The sequence below is a fragment of the Perna viridis genome, chromosome 3, assembly GCF_037379345.1.
Source record: "Perna viridis isolate PV_CMFRI_1.1 ecotype Kerala chromosome 3, ASM3737934v1, whole genome shotgun sequence".
NCBI lineage: Eukaryota > Metazoa > Mollusca > Bivalvia > Mytilida > Mytilidae > Perna > Perna viridis.
In genome coordinates, this window is record NC_142447.1 from 8,883,106 (window position 1) to 8,907,601 (window position 24,496).

The window sequence follows — 24,496 nt, forward strand, 5'->3', positions numbered from 1 at the left end:
AAGTAAATGAGCAACTCGGACTTCACTAAAAACTGGAAGCATGGACCAGGTGCACCGGTAGGGTAAGCGTCCTCTGCTTTTCTAGAAACACCCGCCGAGTTGCTCATAAAAAGTCAAGTCCGGGGTAAACAAACGAGGAAAGGAAAACTATGACCCTTTGCTTAGAAAGAATGCTTAGATATTTGGTATATTGCTTTTATATGATGGCTTGTATCGTGGTCTCCCCTTCTTAGGCTTGACAGATATGGTTGAGTAGGGTGTGCTCTTAGGATGACGTAGCCTGTTTTGCCTTCTTGCAAATAATCACTAGTACCAATCACAAAACTTAACAGCATTTGGTCTGTGCAAACGCTCTGTAACAAGTTTTACAAAAAATGATGGAAACTGTTGAATTCATATAAAGCCACTTTTACAATGTTTCAATGTTTTTCAGCATTCTAAAGGCAACATTAAATTGGAGTTAATCAATCTCTTTCTTCACATGTGTGACAGTTATGGATAATATAAATAAGCAGTTACTAATTTGATTTTTTTATCTTTTAAATCAAATATCCATAAAATATACAATAAATTATCAAACATATTACAAAATGTATAAATATAAGTAGACTATCTTATCAAAGACAGAAACCCTGCTAAACCCATACTGATACTATAAATTTCATTGCATGAAAACAAAAGGGAAGAAAGAGGGACATATTGAAAATTTAACATTGTGATTTGAGAGAAAAACAATACATTCCAAATATTTTATAAAATACATGAAACCATAATTACATTCTACTCCTCATTAAAAATCAGTAAGCAACCTCTCTAAAGGTATTTTCCCAACCTATTTAGGACTCATTCAACATGGTAATTCTATAATTGACAAACACCAAATAAAAATTACATTGTATCTAACTCAAACATTACACACAAGATGAGCAACTCTATAATGTAGATTCTACAGAATCTTTTACAATTCACGTTAACACACACTACCACTTTCATGGGGTAAAACATTTTTATAAAAGAAATTCTTATTAATATTGTTAATGTATTTACGTACCAGGCCATACAAAATTCAGACACTGTCCATATTAAAGTGATTCATGGTGAAGAAAACCCACAGAACGATGATTTTTTTCAAGCTATGTATGCAATATTTTACTTAACGGTTGTCTTTTCTATATTCAGATCTGTATTTTTGAGAAAATCATACATTTACCTCCCACTAAAATCAACCAAATGGAACATAATCAAGAACGATAACTCTTACAAAGTGCTAATTTCATGTACAATCTATATAAGTTTTATCGTAAAAAGCGCAACACCCAAATGAAAAACTATGACTGATTATGTGGTCTGTAATTGATTCTATGTAAGAAATAAAAGTGAATTCAGTGGGTTTTTGACGTCCATGAATCATCTCCTGATCTTTATAGACTGTTACATGTAAGTATGTTATAGGTAAAACATATCCTTTCAATTTGGCCTAAACATATATGATTCTAAATATTTCATTTGCAAAAAGAATTACAGCGAGGAATTCAATCAATAAAATCATTGTGAAGTAATGAACAAGTATGTTTAACTTAAAACTATAAAGCTATCATAATAGTAAATCACGAAGAACGTTTAAAAAGTACATTTAAAAAAAAGTAAGAAAATGTGGCCTAGTTTATCTACGACTAAAATAAAATAGAATTTCTCAATTGATTCTTATCTCAATATTTTGTGCAATTTTTTTAATGAAAAATGACATGAGAACGAATATATTAACTTTAAATGGCTTACTATATTTTTTTTTTAAAAATAAGGCATCTAATGGGACATTAATGATAACCCACCATGTTGCCAAAAAAAAAAAAACTTTTGGGTAAAAAGAATTTAAAATGACCTTTACTATTATGAAAATAATCCAATAAAACTTAACTTCAAACTAACCTGTATTTTATGATACTGAATAACAATACAAATGTTAAAAAAGAATTTTCATAATCTTCTAAAATTATCAACTGGAAACCGTCTAGGGTGGACAGAAGGATTGACGGGGAGTATTCATATAATTTGTGTGGTGGGGGTATAATAAAGACCAAATACAAATGATCACATATACTTTTGAGACAGAAGCTTTCAGGGAAAAAGAAAATCAGTTTTCATTGAGTCGTTCATAGTACAATTGAGCATATAAGGATGTCTGTTGGTCATGTTCATTTTTGTCAGATTTTTGGACTTTCATTGTTTTATCCATTTCAAAGCATTCATTTTTCTTTTCCCAGTGACCCCCACTTTTCTTTTCATAATTTCATTAAATACACCTTAAAATATCAGTTAGGAAGTTATATCTTCAGTTGTTTTAATAAAAGCTACTAAGACAAAATCTAAAGAAATCCTTTTCCGCCGCCAAATTTTGAATGCTTATGTCTCAAAAACGAGCAGAGTCATCCATTTTTTTCTTTTTCTTTTGTTCTAGCATGAAAGGTCACAACACTTTGAAATCTGTTATTCTTAAATAGATCAGCGAACATCCTGAAGATTAAATGAGAATTTAAAAAAGCTGAGAATAAAATAATGTAATTAACTTGTTATAAACATTCAAACAATTTTATGTTTTTATCATTTCATACTCTAACTTGAACATATTTCTTTAAATAAATACACGAATATGTATACTACAAATCCATTATGAATAATGCCAACACATTTATATCAACAATGTTACCCCAAAAAATCTTCTTTAAAAATAAGTTAGACTTATTACAGTTGGTGTATCGTTCTTATAAAATTATTACAGAACTAAAAAAAGCTAGTTCATATTGTTAGTCATTCAAAGTGCATGGTGTTAGCCTCTAAATACCCACACAGAAAACTAAACAAATAAATGAACACAACACAACATTAATATTTGGAAATAAAATGTAAAACAATATCTTCATAAAATAAATGACTAATGGAATGAACACAAGAACCAAGAGTAAAGGCAAGAACATCAAAAGATATCAATCAAAAATACTGATCAACACAAACATTTGATAGTAAAAGCAAGGGAATCATGATCATAACAAGGAAGGATATTCAAAATCAAGGAACAAATGTTAAGGGAAACAGACAAAAATACCACAAAACAAATTAACGAATGCACACAGGAACTACAGATTAAATGACCAACTCGAATCTCATTAACAACTGGGAGCATGGACCAGTTGCACCGATCTGCTAGTTTAGAAGCAACCATTAAACCCTTGTATTATGTTAAATCTGGGTTGCACTAGGAGAGAAACTATGTCATACTGGTCAAGTCTGTTCTCACAGTGGAGATGCTGTGATTGAAGTCAGGGAGGTAATTTTTCCTAAACATAAGTTAAAAAAAATATTTGTTTGCAATATAGAAAAGCTCTACACAGGAAAAATGCCACTTTTCACGAGTTTTAAAACATAGGAAATCATGTTTAAATCTGATATGAAAATATATATATTTTTGTTATGCTTAGGATAAATGAAATAATTAAGAAAAATACGTTGTCGCAAATAATATAGTAATTAAATGTTTTCCATATTAATATAAATTCTGAAAACAAAAAATTTTGTATGTATTTATGTGAAAAAGTCAGGCGAAAAATTGTGAAAATTAACATCATTTATAAACAGGAAAATTGAATGTAGGTTTTTTCCTGTGTTTCAATAAAACACCTTTGTTGCATTTTTTTAATATTATAATGACCAACATGAAAAAGATATGCTTAGGAGTAATGAATTTATTCAATACAAAACAAACGTTTATTATGTTTTTTCTAGGACTTTTAAAGGATGAATTTTTGATCGCAGTATGTTTTTTGTAAGATTTTTGAAAACATATGGGTGGGGCCTAATTTGAGGGTAAAATGCCTGACTTTGCTGAGTGTTTTTGACTAATTTGTGCCGACTTTATTTGCTGTTTTTTTTTAATTTCTAATGAATAGACTACCATTTTTTATACTGCAATCCTAATAATTTTGAATCAAGTTTAAATTCATATGATGCTTTAATTACTAATCTTACCCAATGGTTCCTCAAATAGTGATACTAAGTTAAACAGGTAGCTCAAGGAAAGTAAAGAGAGCTGAAGTGTTACATACCCTCAGTGACCAAGTACTGTGAATCCTGTCTAAACCAAACCCTAAATAATCTAAAACCTGTCAAAACCAAAACCTAAATAATCTAAAACTTGTCTAAAACAGACAGTTCCTTTACATTAGTTAAATTTAATTTTGAAACTTGGTATCTAAACCAACACCTGTCTGACTCGTACACATTTCAAAGTCCAAAAGAATTTGGTTAACAGAGGTTTCACAACATCATCAATACATTAACTGTCAAATTCGTATTTTGATTGGTAAAAAAGAACTGTTGCAGTATATAACTTTAAACTTTGATGATTGTTTTGATACCAATGTTATGTATACATTTATATCAACTTTACACTTTCCAATGAATTCTAGTGAGCAATGTTCTTGAAAACACAACCTCTAAAATATATAACAAATGTTTTATACCTTATAATATTTTCACATCTATCACAACAAAGTAGCAATATGATAGAGCCAAAATTCAAGGCTATTGTGGCATGAAAGTTATTTACCACTTTATGTTACCACACAACAAAACAAGATATCTTTCAAAAACTTATTGGTACATTCCAGCTAATCACAATGTAGTATCTATAGTCTATTTACCTATAGTCAATGTAAATGAAAGACAAAAATTACTGAACATATAAAAGCTAAGACCTTATAAGTTCATAAGAATTTAATACAACACTCTGTTACATATTACATCAGAATAGATGTCATGATATACAAATGAATATTTGATAAGAATAAGGAAATTATTTGGATTTCTGCTAGCAAAATAGTTATAATAAGATATATAGATATATAGATATATATAGATAAGTATTGCAAAGACTCTGGGATATTGTTATTGTCAGATCTTATAGAAACCTTTAAAAAAAAGCATATACGAAATTTTAGTAACAAGTCCCTCTGATTAAATATATCAATAAAACAATGCAAGTTGATTATAAACTAAAGTTGTTTACATTGGACCCTTTTGCTCTTTTAAAACAAAGAACTATCTCTGCTAAACATTTAAAAAAAAAATGCTTGAATAAATGAATAAAACTGACAAAAAATCAATTAAAATTCATTAAATTTAAAAAAAAATTATAACCTTATTCTAAAAGTAAAGGGTTATACAAATAAAGTGACTAGTATTTCAAAATTGCCTCAGTTGCCATGGCAAATACATAGGCAATATGACATAGAACTTTTCAATGATGATAAATTATATGGTCTATCACAGAATTTTTTCAGTAAATTGGTAACTATTTTGTAGCCACTATTAGCTGTCATGTGAAAAGTATTCAGTCAAGTGAAAACATTCAGCTCCTTCCTATGAAAAACTAAAATTTGAAAAAATGAAAAAAAAAACATTTTTAATACTTTTTTTTCTAATGAAAATGAAAAAAAAATTACTTTCAGTAGAGAAAACCCTTTAAATTAAGATGTTAGAAAAAAAGCAATAGCATTTTAAGTGATTCTGAATATATAACTTTTCTTGTAATGCATTCTTCATGGCATCTTAAGATTAAAACCAAGGGAAACTCATACAAAACAAAGAAGGATAAAAATGCCTTAACAGGAAGTCCCACGTGATGATATATCATCCCACAGTTCATATCACAGTCGAACTAATTATAACTACTATGGTTCATAGAGACATATTCCATTATACAACCCATAGCACCAAAATAACCCTGGAAAGAAAACAAAATCCAAAACCAACAAACTATCATACTAACACATGTATGTGATGTTAACAGACTAACACATGTATATGGTGTTAACAGACTAACACATGTATTTGATGTTAACAGACTAACACATGTATGATGTGATGTTAACAGACTAACACATGTATGATGTGATGTTAACAGACTAACACATGTATGATGTGATGTTAAAAGACTAACACATATATGTGATGTCTATAGTAATATTGTACTGATTAGCATGACTACTCCAAGTAATAAAGAAGTTTAACAAATCTTAACTAGACATTGCCCCTAACAGGACTAACCCTGTACATTTGGGGAACAATGTGGATATACAATTCATATTGGACACAATTTTTATAATGGAAATACTATGCACTTTTGACAAACAATTTGCTACCATTTTTAAAACACTCAACTCCAAACAGCAATCAGTACTATTTTTTGTTAACAACACAATATCAGAATATGACTAATTCTTGACAAATTATGCATATCTCCATATTATAATCTAGCAATATAGTAATATTGTACTGATTGGCATGACTACTCCAAGTAATAAAGAAGTTTAACAAATCTTAACTAGACATTGCCCCTAACAGGACTAACAATATTGTACTGATTAGCATGACTACTCCAAGTAATAAAGAAGTTTAACAAATCTTAACTAGACATTGCCCCTAACAGGACTAACCCTGTACATTTGGGGAACAATGTGGATATACAATTCATATTGGACACAATTTTTATAATGGAAATACTATGCACTTTTGACAAACAATTTGCTACCATTTTTAAAACACTCAACTCCAAACAGCAATCAGTACTATTTTTGTTAACAACACAATATCAGAATATGACTAATTCTTGACAAATTATGCATATCTCCATATTATAATCTAGCACGCCATTGAGTTTCATTACAATCCTGCAATTCGCTCAAGAGGAGTTACGGACAACACATCAGACCAATTTATAATAAAAAATGCCTAAGTTCCAACAGCTATCATTTCTACAATTTTGTTCAAACATTAATTCCTGACAGTATGCACATCTCCATGTGGTTATATTACATCCCAAACTTTACGACAAACGTGACGACTTTTCATTCAGAATTGTCAACTTTCCTTCCATCTGTGGCAACATCCCTTCGGCTCCTGCGTATGGAGTGATCATATCACAACTCATACGTTATGCCGGAGCTTGCCGAAACTATGCAGACTTTTTGTATCGGGCTAGAACTCTAACAAAAAGGCTTCAAGAACAGGGTTATGTTGCTACAAGATTGAAGTCATCACTTCAGAAGTTTTATGGTCGTCATCATGAACTCATGGATTGTTATGGTGTATCCACCAGCACCATGAAAACTGATTTATTCAACGGGTCATAGTTTTCCTTTCCTCGTTTGTTTACCCCGCACTTGACTTTTTATGAGCAACTCGGCGGGTGTTTCTATAAAGCAGAGGACGCTTACCCTACCAGTGCACCTGGTCCAAGCTCCCAGTTTTTAGTGGAGTCCGAGTTGCTCATTTACTTTTATTACTTTGTATGTATGATTTTAGTTACTTTATGTTCTTTGTTGTGTATGTCTGTTTTCCAGGTCTGGTCTTTGTCCCTGGATTACATTCTTTTGATTACCGCTATAACCTTGGTTCCTTGGATTACTCTTCCATCTGATGGAGTAATAAGTATAATAACTTGTTTTTGTATTTTTCAATGTGTTGAAGACTTTTGAAAGTATTAACTGTTTTTTGTATTATAGTTATAATTGGTTTAATTGTTGTGTTTCACTACATCTATTCTTATTATCATTGTGAAAAAAATTTAATTTCAGAAGTAACACAGTTTGTGATTGGATAAAAAATTTCAATTATCATCTTGAAGACCAAATTTTGTAATGCCTGTGATGTCATCAAACTTTTTAAATGATTTACTCGGTGAATTTTGGTACTTAAATTATAAGGAATGACTGTTATATTTTTTTCAGTATATTTGAAATAACCTCAATGCCGTGGTGCTACGCAGGTTATTTAGTGTGCACCACGTGATTGAGGTTATTTCTTCACAGACCATTAAAATATAACAGTCATCCCTTAAAAAACTGATTGTTTTGATGAATATTTTAGGAATATCATGGAAATTTACCTCATGTTCTAGGAACAGGGCCTTTAAAGCACCATTTGACCAATACTCCATGGCATAAGCTAGTAACTTCATTGATATAGTATTGACTCGAAGAAAGTTCCCAACAAATACTACTTTATCTATTTTCTGAAATGAAGAAATAATTATTTTATCTTGATATCAAGCAAACACATCAAGTAAAAGGTATTTGCTTAAGATTTATAATACAAATTCATAACACATTTAAAATTATATGTACACTGAAACTGTTTTAGTCAGGTAAAATAAATTACACACCAAATGGCTTTTTCATGAAGTTCACGGTAAGTTCAGCTAAAAGGGAGAAAATGCAAGTTATTATAAACCTAAATAATACCTTACAGCATTTAATAAACTCCTGTGAAGGCTGTAAATGAGATCAAAAAGGAGAATCAATGATTATCAGAATTATTTAACAAACAAACATATTTACAGGTAAGTCTGAAGGTCTAATCAAAACATAGTCGTTGAAACCAGAAAAATGTTTGTATTTGGCCCATAAGTCCTTAACAGTTAAAAGTCAAACTCCCAAATCAATCCAAGCATCACTTCAGCGGTTTGGAACCTTGGGCTACAATCAGACAGAGATCCATGCAATGGCTTAGAAGTCAAACGACTAAAGACATCGATGCTGGCCATCAGAGCACCAAAACATTGAATGGCCCAAAATTTTTCTCAGTCATATAAAAACTGATGATATTGTATATGAATTACCTCAGTGGTAGCAACCATCCTAGCTATAGAACCAATATTATTAGTTATAGTTACTAATGTAGACCTTGCTAGATCACTCTTTGATGCTTGGTCTCGTTTTTCTGGTATATTCATTTGGCCAAAACTGTAATGAAATGATGGAATTTTTAACAAGCAAGAATGACAATAGTATGACATGTTGATTCACACATATCAGTAAATATTACAGAAATAAAACACTACCCAACAAAACCTGTGCATCTAAATATGATAAAAAAAACTACCATTAATGAATTTCAGGCAGGACTCACAAATGTTTGTCAAACCAAATAACCCACACGTTCTTTCTCTGTAAATGTGAAGTTATTTGTTCTATTAGAAATGAAATAATTGATGAAATGGGTTAACTCACCTCATGTTGCCCCTGGCTATTTGACTTACACCATATAAAGTATTTGTCAAAAAATTACCACATATGGCAGTATATTCAGCCCTTAAAGATTTTTTTAAACCTTGGCATGAAGTAAGATTATAAACTACCGGCATGACAGAGCTTTATACTGACTTTTTTTCCAGTTATTTGAAATCATAAAGCTTAAGTAAAGACATCAGGCACAGACCATTTTCATCTTGAGATTTTTTGTGGAATGAGAAAAATATTTTTGTGCATGCCAGAATTTAATCAGTTTTTATTTGAAATGGGGGAAATATTAAGCTGTTTTTTTTCTGTCTATGACTGAGTATTTTTTTGGCTGAAATTTGGAATTATTTTGTTTAAGAAGAAACCTTGCTAATAAAATGGTTTGTGCATTAATATTGTTCTTCTTGTTCAAATACTTATAATTCACAAGTATGGAGAAATGAAGTTTCTCATAAGTCAATGCAGTACACTCTCTTTCTCTAATGATTATTTAAATACACTTTGAATGGCCTTATTTCAGTTCTTTAAATGTACATTTAATTTTGTATGTGTCTCTCAAAATATGAAGGATATCACAATGACCAGTAAATAAAATGTTTAAAATAGAGTAATTACTTTCTTTCTTTCACAATAAAAATGTAGAAAAAAATGTATTTTATATGCTCTTTTGAAAGTTGTTTACAAAACAAAAATAAACAAATTTATTTTTCAAAACAATTTTCATTCATCACTGCATTATTAATTACCACAGTAAAAACTTAGTAAAAATTTGAAAGATGAGCTTCCCTATGTGCTTCTGTAAATGTTATGGTAAGTAAAAAGTGAATTAAATTGTCATTTATATCAACTTAGAAATGAATACTTCTCCTTCAAATTAACACTATGAATTAAGATACATTAACCCTCCAAAAAATCTATCAAACTAAAACAAAAAATTACAATTTTTTGTGAATAAAATATGATATATCATCATTTGTAAGCTATAAAAAAGCATAAGTCAGAAAGTCTATTAAGTATTTGTAAACATAAATTAAAAGCCTATTACAGGTTAAGCATAATAATAAGCAACATATTAGTGTAATTAATGCTTCTCTAGAAAATTCAGGAAGGAATGTAGAAATAAAAATGTAGGTCAATAAGTCAGTGACCTAGTTGTTTAATACATGACTGAAATGATAATTATTTCTAGTTTCAAGTTTTTTTAAATACAATTCCGTTTAAGAATCAAACAATGGGCAGTCTGCAAAACTAACTTCTCAGTTCACAAGCCCAAAATACATTTTTTATGGTGACTGTTGGCCTGTAGTAGTTAATTTTACAGGCCCACCTCCATTTTGACAAGCCTCGGGCCTCAAACTACTCCTTAACCATGAAGATTGAATGGGTGGCACATTATTTTTCTCAATTTTGTTGTTTTTATATTCAATACTGCTCAAATAAGGAAATAATAGTCCAAATTTCCTCCCACCCTGCAACCCTCTTCTTCTGATAGTTACTTCTGATGATTATAAGGTATTAATACCAAGATAATGTAATAAAATCTTTGTGTTATTTGTTTCTACATGAGCCATACCTTATACACATTTTGCTAGATTCTTAGACAGAAAGATACTTAATCTTAAGGCATGCATCAACTACCATAAGCTGACCTAGTTATTTACCTGCTAGCTACATTATTGCCTTTTAAATTAAATCTACCATAATCACCACCATATATATCTTTTACTAGTTTATCAACTTTATGTGAATCACCTGCAGCTGCTAACTCTATGGCTTCTTCAAATGTACTACACCCAGTCAATAAACAACATAAACCTAGGAATGTTCCACCACCTAAACTAATAAAACAATGAAAAACAACATTATAGAGTATTAAGTAGCTATCTTTGTAAGAATCATGCAAAATCTGAAAAATGAGATACACCCCAAAAAAAGGCTATATATTTTCATTTTTGTAATTAAGTTGTTTTATTGGTCTATACTATGAAATGTGTAATTATTCATTCAAATCCGCCTGCTCTTAGGAGATAATCGACATTGAAAATCTAATAGATTCTATTGTATTTGAGTGTCATTTACAGAGTTTTCTCCCTTAATTTTGAAATCTACAGTGCATTCTATATAATTTATACATGGGTATATGAAAAACTGAATATTAATTTCTGTTTACTTTGGCAGTTTATACAAAATATCAAAAATAAAAATATGTATGCTTTTTACCAATGAATCACATTTTGCATGATTCTTAGCTGGAGTGCTATTTAAATATTGGAAAAAGACAGTATTAAAAATAGGGCGTTAATGTGATACCCTGCCACATCATGGTGAAAACGGGGATGGCAAAATGTTCAAAATGGCCAAACTCTAAAACTACATTTTCGATTTTGTTGCAAATTGAACTTAACCTGTATTTTATGGTACTTAAAAACTGTGAAAAGTTAAAAAAAATCTATCTGTTCTCAAGTAATCATCATGAAACAATCTGATGAAGGGACAAACACACAATTTTTCTCATAATACCTCATGATTTCATATGGCAGGGTATAAAGCTTTGCAGAGCAGCATGATACAACTACAGTGGTCAAACCCTGAACAGTGGGGGCAAGTGTGAACATAATATTAGTTTTTGACACACTTGAGCATAGGGAGTTACAATTTATTATGGATACAACAACTGGTTTGGACACTATATTGTACAAAATTTGAAATTCAAATAAAAATTTTTAAAATGAGACAAAATATAAAAAAAGTCAATTTTTTAGGGTGTAGCACATTTGACTCCTTATAACTTGAAAATCATAAGATATATGAAATCTGATTTAAAAATGAAGGCAGGGATTTTCATATGGAATAAAAAAAAATGAAATCAGAATAAAAATAAAAAAAGTCGATTTTTTTTTTTGGGGGGGGGGTGGCCCTTTGAGATTTTTTAACTAAAAAAATGGTCCAAATGCATCAAATCTGCTTGAAACATTTATCTACCAGAATTAAATTAAATAAGGGACACAATAAAAAAGAAACAATCATAATCATGAGTTAAACATTCTACATGCTTTTTAATAAAACACCTCTTTTTACCCTTTTTGGTCATTTTTTTCTAAAACAGTAGGAGCCACAAGCTCCTAATTAAAAAGAAACTTTCCACGACTAGTTAGTAAAATCACATCAAAAGTTCATAACAATTGATCAACAACAACTATAGTTATCACATGAAAACCTAGGGTCTACGATGACGACAATGCCATACTAATATATGACCCCAAATTTTTTACGTTAGTAATGAAACATAACTACTAGTAGGACAATGTCAATGATCATAAAAATAACCTTATTGTTTAGGAAATAGTTTCCTTATTTGTTATTTTTACAAATTGTTGTCTTATCTTATACACTGTTATAATTTGTCAATATTTGTTTACAATACCATGTTCTTATAAAAATAAAAATAAGGATGTATCCAATTTATATAGGCTTTACAACATTATTATGGGGCAAATGTCTGTATGTTTTTTTTTTTTTTGTCGTCTGCTTCCATGACATGATGTTGTCTGCTTTATATTGTATGGATGAAGTTATACTCTTTTGAAAGTAATATTTCGGACTCACATCATTTATGTCACGAGAGATTATAATTTTGTAAGATTCTACTGGTAATTTACCTTCAGTTTACCATTTATTGTGTAGGAGTTATGCAGAGACATAATTTAATAATTGAATCGTAACATAATCATTAAACAAACTTTGTAATGAAATTTCATGAAGATTGAAGACAATTGCATTATTTATCTTGACCAACTTGTGTGAATTTATTTCTGGCAATATTATTTATGATATTTATTTGTTTTTTGCAGATAATTGTATAGTTGACATCTAGTTGATGTGTAGGTGTTGTATACTGGGGAATAAAGAACTTTAAACACACTCGATGATTTTGGTTTAATATATGTAGTCCATTATGTTTTATATATGTATAGGTTTTTTATTATTAAATTGAATATTATTGCACTTTCCCTATTCTCAGTGTTCAAAGGGCTATAACTCCAAAACGAAGAAATTAAAACAATGAAAAATGGAAATAGTATGTTCGAGAAGATAAACGTTGTACTAAAATGTGCATTGCTAAAATGCTCCAAGAATATTTTACTTATGCAAATAGACAGCAACAAGCAATTATTAAACAGGCCGCATATAGAAGCAAGGCCTACCTTGTTCCCCATACTCTCTTGAATTCAAATGGTCCTCGAACAGACAACATACTAACACCAGATCCTATGTTTACTACAATGTAAGGGTAAGGGTTGTGAAAGTCAAAAGGGACTTTCTCCGCCACATCTAGATTGTCACAGTCGGCATTCCGCCAGTAGTAACACTCCATATCATAGTGACGATCGATGTAATGAATCCCCTTTATCAAACAGTCTAGTTCGTCAAATTTATGTAGAGTAAGATTAATTTTCTGAAATAGAATTAGAAATGTATACTTCAGTTCTTAGTAAGAACTGAAATTGTAATTCTTATTGCAGATTTTTTGTCTTTAACATTGATTTGCTCTGCGAATGCATGGTCAGTAAAAACAATTTGCAATTATCAAATCCATGAAAGATGCCTCAAATTTTTTAAATAAGACAATATATATCTTCTAAAGTTCTTTAATTCTATTTGTTCATTTTTTTGTGAAAAAAAAAAAAAAAAAAAAAACGGGGAAAAAGGCACTTCAGCAACAAGTATCTGACCATGTATTTTTTCCATGAGGGTAGACTAACAATTTAATAGAGAAGTTGGACGGATTGACATGGTGACTCCTTTATACCTCCCAAATTTTGTTAATGGGGGATATCATAATATTAGCTTACTTGTTGAACCAATTATATAAATAAAATGCAGTAATCACACAATCAAATATATCTAATTCAGATCTCGAATGAACAATACGAGAAAATATGTCGGCTACTGTGAAAGTAATTCGTGAATACCAATTTTTTGTAAACTAGGCAAGAAACACAAGTTTGTGGATTCTTGAAATCATGCTTTTCAAGTTTCCAGTATACTCATCAAAGGTAATCTCCTTTTCATTGGGAAATAAATTTTGTGGTTTGGCCTACCCATGAAAACCATGAAAATTGGTACCCCATGAATAATAGTACTTTCACAGTATCTTTTCTTGTTTACAATAAGCTGGGAACACTTACATAATATTCACTTAGGCAATGATACCATCTATAAATCAAGCATACCTCTTTAAATTCAGATTCGAATTTATAAGCTCCTCCTCCTGTTGCACATATTGCACATGCTAATTTTGAAAAGTTTTTGGATTTTGCTAATTTTATAAAACCATTCATTTCATTTGTAGGGAAGCGTATAAAGTGGAATGTCCCACTTTTTCCACCAATTTGTTGGTTTTGCATCTCAAGATGAGTGTCCCTAATGCCTGTGTTGCCATAGGCAACATTGCCAACCAGATATTTATGAATTGTCTTGAGCGTTTCCTTCTCAGCTTGTTGCTCTAATTCAGAAATATCATCAGGCTCAAAATAAATAAGTTTAGTTAATGTTCCTCCAATATCCATTCCAAACCATGGCATTGCTGTAAAATGGAGAAAAACGTTAAACTGAGGAATAAAATGTTAATTTATGGTAGGAAATTAAGCTGAAAAGTTTTCTAGACTAGGTATACTCATCACTATGGAAAAATTTATATTTGTTTGCCAATTGTTTACCTAATCTTTCATAAAAAAAAATATGTTTAATTAATTTATTACAATCATAATTTTATGAGGAGAAAGTTCAACTGTTGCTACATTTTATATTGAATGCGCAACCAATAGTGCCACATATGAGAATCATATAAATCAATAGAGTGCAACATTTGACTATTGCAGTACATTAATCATGCAGGATATGTTTAACATATGTTTAAGTCTACATATGATATCTGTATAAAGAGTAATAAAGGGAACCAAGATTGTAGTGGATATCAAAAGAATGTAATCCAGGGACAAAGACCATGACATGGAAAACAGAAAAACACAACAAAGAACATACGGTAACTAAAACAATAAATACAAAGTAACAAAAGTAAATGAAAAAACTTAAAGGTAAAATACATATAGAATAAGTATACTGTTATTGAAGAGATACATGTATGTCTTGCCTGTTGCACATGGATGCTGTGATTCAAAATTTGATTGATGATGACATAGTTACTAATTTCAATGTCAGTTAACCTTTACTGCAGGGCCATTTACATAGAACGCACACAGAATTGTGAATAAAAAAAAGTAATGCAAATGTCACCGCATACCATACATGATTGACCTACAAAATGTATCACAAGTTTTTCATATTAAACTGTCCTAATCTGAAACATACAGCACAGAAAGAAATAGTATCTGACCATGTATTTTTTCCATGAGGGTAGACTAACAATTTAATAGAGAAGAAGTTGGACGGATTGACATGGTGACTCCTTTATACCTCCCAAATTTTATTAATGGGGGATATCATAATATTAGCTTACTGAGACATACCATAACTGTTATCACTGAAATAATGGAGTGGTAACCCATAATCTTTTTATCACAAGAGAAGTTCCCAATTTTTGGTTGTTGCTTTGATGGAAGGTTGAGCCAAACAACTTCCAAAAGTGTTAAGAAGTAATACTGTTATTGGCTACCACTCTCAGAGTGGTGTTACAATATGTTGGTGATCAGTCATGGTATGTCTCCTTCTGTACTGTAATGTTATTGGCTACAACTCTCAGAGTGGTGTTACAACATGTTGGTAATCAGTCACGGTATGTCTCCTTCTGTACAGTAATGTTATTGGCTACCACTCTCAGGGTGGTGTTACAACATGTTGGTGATCAGTCACGGTATGTCTCCTTCTGTACAGTAATGTTATTGGCTACCACTCTCAGAGTGGTGTTACAACATGTTGGTGATCAGTCATGGTATGTCTCCTGTACAGTAATGTTTTTAGCTACCACTCTCAGAGTGGTGTTGCAACATGTTGGTGATCAGTCACGGTATGTCTCCTTCTGTACAGTAATGTTACTGGCTACCACTCTCAGACTGGTGTTACAATATGTTGGTGATCAGTCATGGTATGTCTCCTTCTGTACAGTAATGTTATTGGCTACCACTCTCAGAGTGGTTTTACAATATGTTAATGATCTGTGTTGATATATCTCCTTCTGTACTATAATGTTATTTGCTACCTGACTCTCAGAGTGGTGTACCACTATGTCAGTGATCAGTTACAGTATGTCTTCTTCTGTACTGGCACATAAAAATCTGAACATGAAATTTGAAATTTCGAAGTCAATAGACCGTGGATGTGGGGACATATGAATGAAATGGATAAGGAATTGTCTTATTATGATGCTAATGAGACTGCATACCAAATATGACTGATCTAACATATGTGATTCAGATTAAAAACTTAACATAAAACATTGACAGAAAATTTGAAATTTCAAAGTCAATAGATCATGACTGTGGTTTCAAAATTAGGTTCAACATGTTAAGACAGATGCACATTTGTTATCATGTACATATGTACATGTGCCATAATATCTTTAAAATATTTATGTACCAACACATATAATGCTCAGATGCTGTCAATTGTACAGGAGATTCATGGTACAGAAAACCCACTGATCAAACAATGCATTTTCTATCTGTATAAGCCATACTTTTACATAAACAATATAAACTATTATAGTCCTTTCTATGTACAGATCAGTAGTTTAGAGAAAACCATCCATCCATCTTCCACTTAAATCAACCAAATCATGAACAATAACTCTCGCAAAATGTCATTATCACACACAATCTACATCTTTTTTAAGTACAACACCTGAATGACAATGTGACCAAATTGTCATTCAGGTGTTGTACTTACTAAGATGTAACTGTTTCTGAATTAAAGTGAATTTGATGGTTTTTTGGCATATATGAATCACAACCTGACTGAATCGCTACTTAATGAGAGGGGTTTTTGACATGCATGATTCACATCCAGACTGAATTACTACTTAATGTGGTGGGTTTTTGACATATATGATTCACAACCTGACTGAATTACTACTTAATGTGGTGGGTTTTGACATATATGAATCCCAACATGACTGAATTGCTACTTAATGTGGTGGGCTTTTGATATATATGAATCACAACATGACTGAATCGCTACTTAATGTGGTGGGTTTTTGACATGCATGATTCACAATCTGACTGAATCCCTACTTAATGTGGTGGGTTTTTGACATATATGAATCACAACCTCACTAATTCCCTACTTAATGTGGTGGGTTTTTGACATATATGATTCACAACCTGACTGAAATGCTATTTAAGGAGGTGGGTTTTTGACATGCATGATTCACAACCTGACTGAATCGCTACTTAAAGTGGTAGGTTTTTGAAATGCAAGAATTACAACCTGACTGAATTCCTACTTAATGTGGTGGGTTTTTGACATATATGATTCACAACCTGACTGAATTGCTATTTAAGGAGTCGGGTTTTTGACATGCATGAATCACAACCTGACTGAATTGCTACTTGAGGTGGGTTTTAGACATGCATGATACATGACCTAAGTATTTTTTTATAATGAAGACAGCTATTTAATTTGGTGCCAAGGTTTTTGACATGCCTGATTCACAACCTGAGTATTTTTATAATGAAGACTGCAATTTAATTTGGTGCCAGGGTTTTTGACATGCATGATTCACAACCTGAGTATTTTTATAATGAAGACTACTATTAATTTGGTGCCAGGGTTTTTTTGACATACATGATTCACATCGTGACTGAATTGCTATTTAATGAGGTGGGTTTTAGACATGGATGATTCACAACTTAAGTATTTTTTTTATAATGAAGACTGCTATTTAATTTGGTGCCAGGGTTTGACATGCATGATTCACTATCTAAGTATTTTTATAATAAAGACTGCTATTTAATTTGGTGCCAGGGTTTTTGACATGCATGATTCACAACCTGACTGAATTGCTATTTAATGTGGTGGGTTTTAAACATGCATGATTCACAATCTGACTGAATTGCTACTTTCCGGTAATGTGTTGGGCTTTTGACATATATGAATCACAACCTGACTAAATTGCTATTTAATAAGGTGGGTTTTTAACATGCATGAATTACAACCTGACTGAATTGCTACTTAATGTGTTGGGCTTTTGACATATATGAATCACAACCTGACTGAATTGCTACTTAATGTGGTGAGGTTTTGACATGCATGATTCACAACCTAAGTATTTTTTATAATGAAGGCTGCTATTAAATTTTGTACGAGGGTTCTTGACATATATGTGAATCACAAGCTGACTGAATTTTATAATAAGAACCGCCCTGTGCAGGCCCGCGTGTTAAAAGGATAGGCCTGCAGCAGTGCTAAGGTGTCGTAAAAGGCGATTAAATAGTGCTCAGAAACCTAGCCGGGGGCTAGGTCCTCTGCCCACAGAGCAACTGGGATGTGTGCCTCAGGTGGTGAGTGGGGAACCCCTGGCGTTTTACATGCTGGGGTTGTCAGGCTGTAATACTGATAACCTGACCTCAAACCATAGTGGTGCACTGTGTTGGGAAAGATGCCACATTCCTCGCATGTTAAAGAACCCTGCTGTGGTTTTTGATAGGAATAGGAACCTATGCGTTCCGCCACAGGGACTAAATTGCCCGAACTTACCCATCCCTCCCTTTTCCTAGTGGCAATCAAAATTTTTTCGTCCCTATTATCCTTGTGTCCCATCCCTTTTTTTCATTCCATCATCATTTCATGTTCATTTTATCATCCATTTCATGTCCATCGTCTGAATATAGCTGAAATATTGCTGCTCGGGGTTAAACCCCAACAATCAATCAATCATATAATAAGAACCACTACTTACTTTGGTAGGGTTTGACATGCATGACTCACAACCATTTGATTTATATTGGGGTACTAAGATCAAATTCAATATAAGAAAACAGGATGAACAAGTGCATAAAATAAAAAGACAGGACGCAAGTGGTAGAAAAACAAGAGGCTCTTAAAGAATTGCCTCACCTGTAAACCATGCCCTAATAACTAAGTAATTAAAAGTTAGTGTGCAATTAGTTGAAAGTGGCAACCAATTATTTATCATAATCAGTTAGGGTCAACCAACTGATTATCGATTACTATTGGTTTGCCATTTATATATTTCCTGTACTAAAAGCAATCTTATAGCACAAATCCCGGGAAGAATTTACAAATTTTCACAAAAAAAAGTACATTCAAAGTTGAATATCTTGCTATCAAAATCTAAATCAGAGTTTATTCCCTGTGAAATGAATTGTAGCAAAATATCAGTTTTTATAACTTCCTATGTAACTAGCAAAGTAATAAGGGAACAAGTGACTTTAGATTTCACCTGTCTAGTTGTCTGTTAGTATGATAAATCAATTATACACATATTTGTCTTAACACTTGCCTATTTTGAGACATTTTTTGTTTTCTTTTCTGAGGTTATTATGATGAGCTCTAAATTTTAAGTGTTTCTTGCCAAAATTATTGCTCTTGGAACTATTAACATTTTCCTTGATTTCATTCAGATAGTTACAGAGACACAATAAATGTTTGATATTCAAGTCCTAATGATGAGTTTCACATAAATTTAAAGTAATTGCCAACTAATTTTCCTTAAATAGGCATGTGACTTATCAAATACTCACCAGTATGGGACTTGGAATAGTATTGACCCTGAAACTAACAGTTTTGGAGATATATGCGAAAATTTAATGTCTGACCCCTACAGTGTATGTTAATTTTTTTTTTGTAACAGCCAACATGTTTTTTGATGGATCGAAAATCCCCACACAAGTTCTATGCAGAATACCCCAAGAAATATTCATACCAGGTTTGGTTCCAATTGGTTGAGTAGAGTAAGAGGAGAAGGTTTTTGAAAGAATAAACATTAAAAAGAGCAAAAAAACATTGAAAAAGGGCAATAACTCCAACATGGCTTAAAAGATTGAAACATAAATTAAACCACAGATAGATCTAATCATGCTGAACACTTTAACTTTGTGTCATAATTTAGGCTAAACCTAACAGTTTTGGGGATACATGTATATGTGAAAATATGTATATTGTCTGACCCCTATGTTCTATTTTTAGTAATGATCTGCATGTTTTTGGACGGATCAAAAATCTAAACAAAACTTTTGTGCAAAATACCATAAGGCATATCTGTGCAAAGTTTCATATAATTCCACTCAGTAGTTTTTGGTAATTGTTAACATATGATGATAATGGACACCAAGTTCAGGGGCCAGAACTCCTATGTCAGGCAACAAATCATTTTGAAAATTTCAGCATAGGTCTGTCTTCTCTGATTTGAAAAGATATAGGACAGGCAAGAGTAAATAATTATAAGTCAGGTCAGAAATTCTCCAGAAAAAAAAAGAACACAAACTTTGATCTTAACCCCCAGCCCCCACCCTTCCCCTAGAAATCAAATGGTTGCTACCTTAATTTTGTGGGTTTTTGACATGAAAGAATCACAACCAGTCTGAATTTACAGACCACTACTTAATTAATGTACATGAATCGCAACCTGAATATATTATATAAAGACCACTAATTAATCTGGCATGAATCACAGCCTGACTGAATTTTATAATAAAACCACTTCTTAAACTGGTGGATTTTTTTACATGTATGAATAGCAACCTGACTGAATTTTATACTGGAGACCTCTAATTAATAAGTCATAACATTGTCAATTTTATCATGTAATCCCCATTCTTATATTTAGAGTATAAATATACACATTAAAATTGAACATACAGTACACAAAAACATGATAATAACATGAACATGTACATTTTAGTAGATGAGCAAAAACAAATAAGAAAACTTTTTTTCCATTTGAAAACCGAAGTCAATGAAAAACCAGTCTTCCCGAATATAAGGGTCAAAAGTTAATACATATTGAAATCCGAAAACATGCAATACATGTCATGTGTAAAGCTCTACCTCTGACTTGTATTTTCTCAATGATGGCATCATAAAGTGATTTATCATGCCACTTTATATTTGTGACACCTACAGTGTACATGTACTAGTACAAATTTACAAAAAGATGTATGGATTCAAAAATCTGTATGTTTCCAATATTCAGAACCCCAGTCTGATTAAAATGTAACTAACTGGTGTAAGTAATGTAAAAAAAACTTGAAAGTCCAGGCACAAAAACCAAAAAACTTTGAAAGAACAAACAAGTACAAACACCAAAAAAATGCACAGCAAAATACAACTTTTTACAAGTAATTTCTTTTACATATACAAATGTATACATGTACATTTAACTTCTTGAAATTTAAAAAAACATTTTATCATTATTGTCACATAATGTGAAATGCACTATAAAATTTAACAAGAGGCTTCCAGGCTGAATTGCTCACCTGGTTAAATTTTGCATTTCAAGTGCAATCAATTTAAAAAGAAGTTGTCCAACAATTTTGTCTCAAGAAGACTTTTTTCACATTTCAAGGGCATCAACTCCTACAAGAAGTCATCTGACAACTTTGATCATCATTTCAGTTACTGAAAGAATTTGGCTGAATCTACATGTAACTGTTTTGGAGATAAAATATGTGAAAAACTACTGTCTGACTTTTTGTTCTATTTTTAGTAATGGCAGCCATGCTTTTTGATGGATAAAAAATCCCTACTTCAATTCTATGCAGGATACCCAAAGAAACATTCATACCAAGTTTGGTTCCAATTGGCTGAGTACAAATTAATGTCAGAGGAGAAAATTTTTGAAAGAATAACACTAAAAATATCTAAAAACGTTGAAAAAAGGGTGATAACTCCAACATGGCTTAGGTCTCACTAACCACTTCCGGGTCAAATGGCCACCCCACTATGTAGTACCAAAAACACACTGAACCTAGACATATGCATTGTAAGTGCATTATTTGTGTGTATTATGATTAAAAGTAGTCAAAATGAAGCTGAGAATGTGTACTTTAAAATCATATATGTAATTAACTACAAAATTGTATGAATATTGTTTACATGTGTGAGTAATTTGCCTCCATGCTGTCAGTTAGCAGAACAGGTAAAAATGTGGATTTTCAGTATTATTTATTCAAGTAAATTTTGTGAAGAATTTCTACTATCATCGTACCATTAGCATAATGATTTTGGAAGCCTTATTTTCCAAGCTTCGCAACGGTATGCAACTTTAAGATGTCATTTGTCCTGGGAATTCACAGTGAGACTTTGAAAATTACTTTTTTAACATGTAAAGTAATGGAAACGTTAGAAGTGGTTAGTGAGACCTTAACAGATTAAAACAAAAATTTGACCACAGACAGATCTCATAATGCTGAACACTTTTACCCACGTCAAAATTTGGATAAACCTAACAGTTTTGAAGATATGCAAAAAACTACTGTATGACTCCTATGTTCTATTTTTAGTAACAACAGCCATGTTTTATGAGGGATAATAAATTTCCACAACAGTTCTACGCATACCAAGTTTGGTACCCATTGGACGAGTACAAATGTAGTGTCAGAGAAGAAGATTTTTGAAAGAATTAACATGTCAAAATACATTGAAAAAGGGCAATAACTCTAACATGGCTTAACAGATTCAAACTAAAATTTGACCACAGACCGATCTCATCATGCTGAACCAGGTGAGCTAAAAATACAGTGTTCCCCGAAGGGCATAATGGTAATGTGATGTTATTTTGATTTGATGTGATGTTATCTGACCCTGAGTAGTTAAAATAATTTTAGCCATAACACTTCCATTAACAAGTTCGTTTAAAAATAGCATTGCAAAAACGCCATTTGTAAAAGTGGCCATGACCTACAGTGAACCAAATAATCCCAAAAACTACCACAATTTTGCTACAGTGAATCGTTTCCTTCTCAACTAAAATATTTTGAAGTCCAAATAACTCCCTCATAGAAAAAGCCCAAATACTAAGGCATTGCCCCCCGACATATTTGATAAATAAGTGAATAAATGATGGCCCTTGAAAGTAAATATTAAGTAACCGGCTCTTATCAGTGCAGAAATTCATCCAATTTCTTTTTTGACCACTTCAGAAACTTTCGTCAAAGCATGACATTACATCTCTACCTACATGTATTAAAGCTTTGAAATGTAGTCAAAACATGAAATCCATTTCATTTAAAAGGGAACATAAACCATTCCTCGCTCGCACTTAAGGCAAATGCCTTCCCCGCATTAGTTGTACAGAACTTGTACTTACAAGGTTTAGGTGCATCCTTCGGACTTAGTAGATCGTCATCAATGCCATTTTCAAGAAAGTCGGGGCTGTCATGCCCATTCACATCGACAGTCAATTGCTTATCTGTCATCTTGTTCCCGTATAACAATAATTTTCATACAAAAAATCTTTATAAGGACATCCTTTTACGTGACAAATTGAGTTTAACTTTTGGTAGAAAAAATGTGCCCGGGGGTATCATAGGGAAAGGGGAAGGAAACAGAGAAATATGCCGCAAGAAAATGGCGATTATTTCCTCTCGGAAAAGCTTTGGGTTCTTTAAAAATGCCCGATAAATATATAAAGTAACGCTGTGTTCTCGCTAACGAGATGTTCATTTCATTGGATGTAAATTTAGCCGAAACACAACGAATATTGTAATTAGCCACGTGCATAACAGCTTTGTTTTTTTTAGGTTAAACCTCTAGATTCGGCATCCTTTATATAATAATTTACAAATAATATTCAAACCGTAGACATTTAATTGAAAATTTAAACAAAGCAAGTACATGTATCCAGGGGGTCATTTTTTTTCTGTAAGTGGAAAGGGGGGTTCAGTTTTTTATATAACTTCAAAGAGGGGGGGTCATTTTTTGCACATGGATTTCAAGAGGGATCCAAATTTTTAGTTAAGCAGAGCATTACACCAGTCAAATTAAAACATATTTTACCACCATTAAACATTTTATTTCATTGTCACATGCATGATCTCTGGTAAAATCAAGTTCACACATCAACATAACCATCAGGACCTAAAGCATTTACAGTTATTAAATCAAATTGGTCCGACTTATATGCTGACAATTCAATTTCCTTACCAATATCTTGAATCTCAAGAGCTGTGTCTGATTCTGCTTGATTTTGATAAGACTTTTCCAAAGTATCAAGTTTTGGAATTGAAGACTTGATTTTTTTATTGTAAGAATTCTTTAACATCTCAACTTTTGCTTGAAAGAGTAGTGAAGGGAACTACGGTTATAACGGTAATAAGAAGAATGTTATCCAGGGAAAAAGGCCAGACATGGAAAACAGACGTACAAAGAACATGAAATTTGTTAAAATCAAATATACAAATTAACAAAAGCAAATGAGCAACTATGACTCCACTATAAACTTG

General features: G+C 31.8%; 1 protein-coding gene across 4 annotated transcripts; it reads right to left on the minus strand.

The window, feature by feature from the left end:
- Positions 1–515: 515 nt before the first annotated feature.
- Positions 516–23,605, minus strand: LOC148620916 (pantothenate kinase 3-like). 4 transcript variants are annotated; one of them, XM_088574796.1, is made up of 8 exons: positions 23,362–23,597; positions 19,796–19,829; positions 14,309–14,661; positions 13,280–13,530; positions 10,736–10,912; positions 8,675–8,798; positions 7,943–8,068; positions 516–5,779 (listed from the first exon to the last, which is right to left on the minus strand). In XM_088574796.1, exons 1-8 carry the CDS (start codon positions 23,374–23,376, stop codon positions 5,714–5,716), a joined length of 1,146 nt encoding a protein of 381 aa, XP_088430922.1. In that variant the 5' UTR covers positions 23,377–23,597; the 3' UTR covers positions 516–5,713. The 4 variants fall into 4 exon arrangements, with proteins under 4 accessions (XP_088430922.1, XP_088430921.1, XP_088430920.1 ...); XM_088574795.1 differs by lacking the exon at positions 19,796–19,829 and having other exon boundaries at positions 516–2,514; positions 23,362–23,605; XM_088574794.1 differs by lacking the exon at positions 19,796–19,829 and having other exon boundaries at positions 516–5,425; positions 23,362–23,605.
- Between the last annotated feature and the right edge of the window lie 891 nt (positions 23,606–24,496).

Coding starts and splice junctions, on each gene's coding strand:
- LOC148620916 (XM_088574793.1), bottom strand. CDS start 23,470: ATGACAGATAAGCAATTGACTGTCGATGTGAATGGGCATGACAGCCCC. Junction 13,531..14,308: donor TCGAATCTGAATTTAAAGAG/GTATGCTTGATT, acceptor ATTCTATTTCAG/AAAATTAATCTTACTCTACA. Junction 8,799..10,735: donor GGCAATAATGTAGCTAGCAG/GTAAATAACTAG, acceptor ATTTCATTACAG/TTTTGGCCAAATGAATATAC.